The sequence below is a fragment of the Asparagus officinalis genome, chromosome 7 (genome assembly GCF_001876935.1).
Source record: "Asparagus officinalis chromosome 7, Aspof.V1, whole genome shotgun sequence".
NCBI classification, from domain to species: Eukaryota; Viridiplantae; Streptophyta; class Magnoliopsida; order Asparagales; family Asparagaceae; genus Asparagus; species Asparagus officinalis.
Genome location: NC_033800.1, coordinates 51,794,069 through 51,795,344, shown reverse-complemented (window position 1 = coordinate 51,795,344; position 1,276 = coordinate 51,794,069). Strand labels below are relative to the sequence as shown.

The following is a 1,276-nucleotide window of genomic DNA, read 5'->3' as shown; positions in this document are numbered from 1 at the left end:
CTTCTTTTTATTCTAAAATCACGCTGAGAAAAAGAAGGATGATGAATGAAGGAAATTAAGGATGAATGACTAGTTCCAAATAAAATACTGTAAGTAGGAGGTTGTGGGGGAAGGTAAATATTAGAAAACCCCCCTTAACTTTAGATAATTAGCCAAAAAGCTCCCCTTAACTTTTAAAATATCAGAAAACCCCGTTAGTATAGAAGTTATCACACCCGCACATGCCGCGGCGCCGGCCCCCGCCCGCCACCCCCCCCTCCTTCAACTTTCAAAATTTAATTCAGAAAGCCACGCTTAAATTTGAGACTTTTTAAACCAGAAAACCGCCCGTCTAAATTTTAGAGGTTTTCCAATAAATTTCAAAGTTAAAGGGAGTTTTTTGTTAGCCCTAAACTTAAAAGGGGTTTTCTGATATTTTGAAAGTTAAGTGGACTTTTCTGGTGATCATCCAAAGTTAAGGGTTTTTTTTAATGCTATTTAGGAAAAAGAACTCCCTTCAAGTTATCCTTGATCCCCAAAATACCCCTCTATTATTGGTTTCCGTCAAGTTGTCAACCAACCTATACATCTTCCTACTGAGCGCAACGACCCTTTCTCTAATTTGTTCTCTCTCTTCAGGGTTTCTCTCTCTCTCTCTGGGGTTTTTCTCTCTCATCAACCGATCAGATGGAGAACTCGAACGTCGTCTCCTGCGAGAAGCTCGATCGCATGGCGAGCTGGCTCGGCGCGAGCATCGCCTCGGCGTTCTTCGCCTCGCTCGAGCGCTGCTCCTGCATCAATCTCAGCACCAACGACCCCGATGACGACGCAGACGAGGCCAAGGACCGTCCCCTCGTGTTCTCGAAGCCCGAAACCCTAGAATCGACCGAGAAACCGTCTCCGGTTTGATCGATAAAGATCTCGGTACTTTCTTTGACGGATATAGATGTAAATACCTGTACTTTCAGCTTTTGACGAACGATTGCTCTTTGGGATTTTTCATGAGTTGGATATGTGTATTTTTATTGTAGAAAAATGAACTTCCGAATACAAATCTAATTCTTGCTAATAGTTACGAGTGCTGTTGGTTTGCATTTTTGTTGTAGAAAATGTATATCCAATGCAAATCAAGTGTGTTGTCTACATTTGTGGTTTGAAATCAACTAATTTGAAGGCATGATATTGGCTTTTAACTTTTTACATCGATAGGAGTACTTTCAGCATTTGTTGCAGCTAAATTGCTTGCAACAAATGTTGGGGGTATTTTCCTAGTAAATGTAACATTAATGCCTCAAGG

General features: G+C 41.3%; 1 protein-coding gene across 1 annotated transcript; it reads left to right on the top strand.

The window, feature by feature from the left end:
• On the top strand, positions 578–1,070 carry LOC109849322. The gene has a single exon (XM_020419136.1). It carries the CDS (start codon positions 667–669, stop codon positions 886–888), a length of 222 nt encoding a protein of 73 aa, XP_020274725.1. The 5' UTR covers positions 578–666; the 3' UTR covers positions 889–1,070.

Excerpts from the sequence above, each read along its gene's own strand:
- LOC109849322 (XM_020419136.1), top strand. The coding sequence starts at position 667 with ATGGAGAACTCGAACGTCGTCTCCTGCGAGAAGCTCGATCGCATGGCG.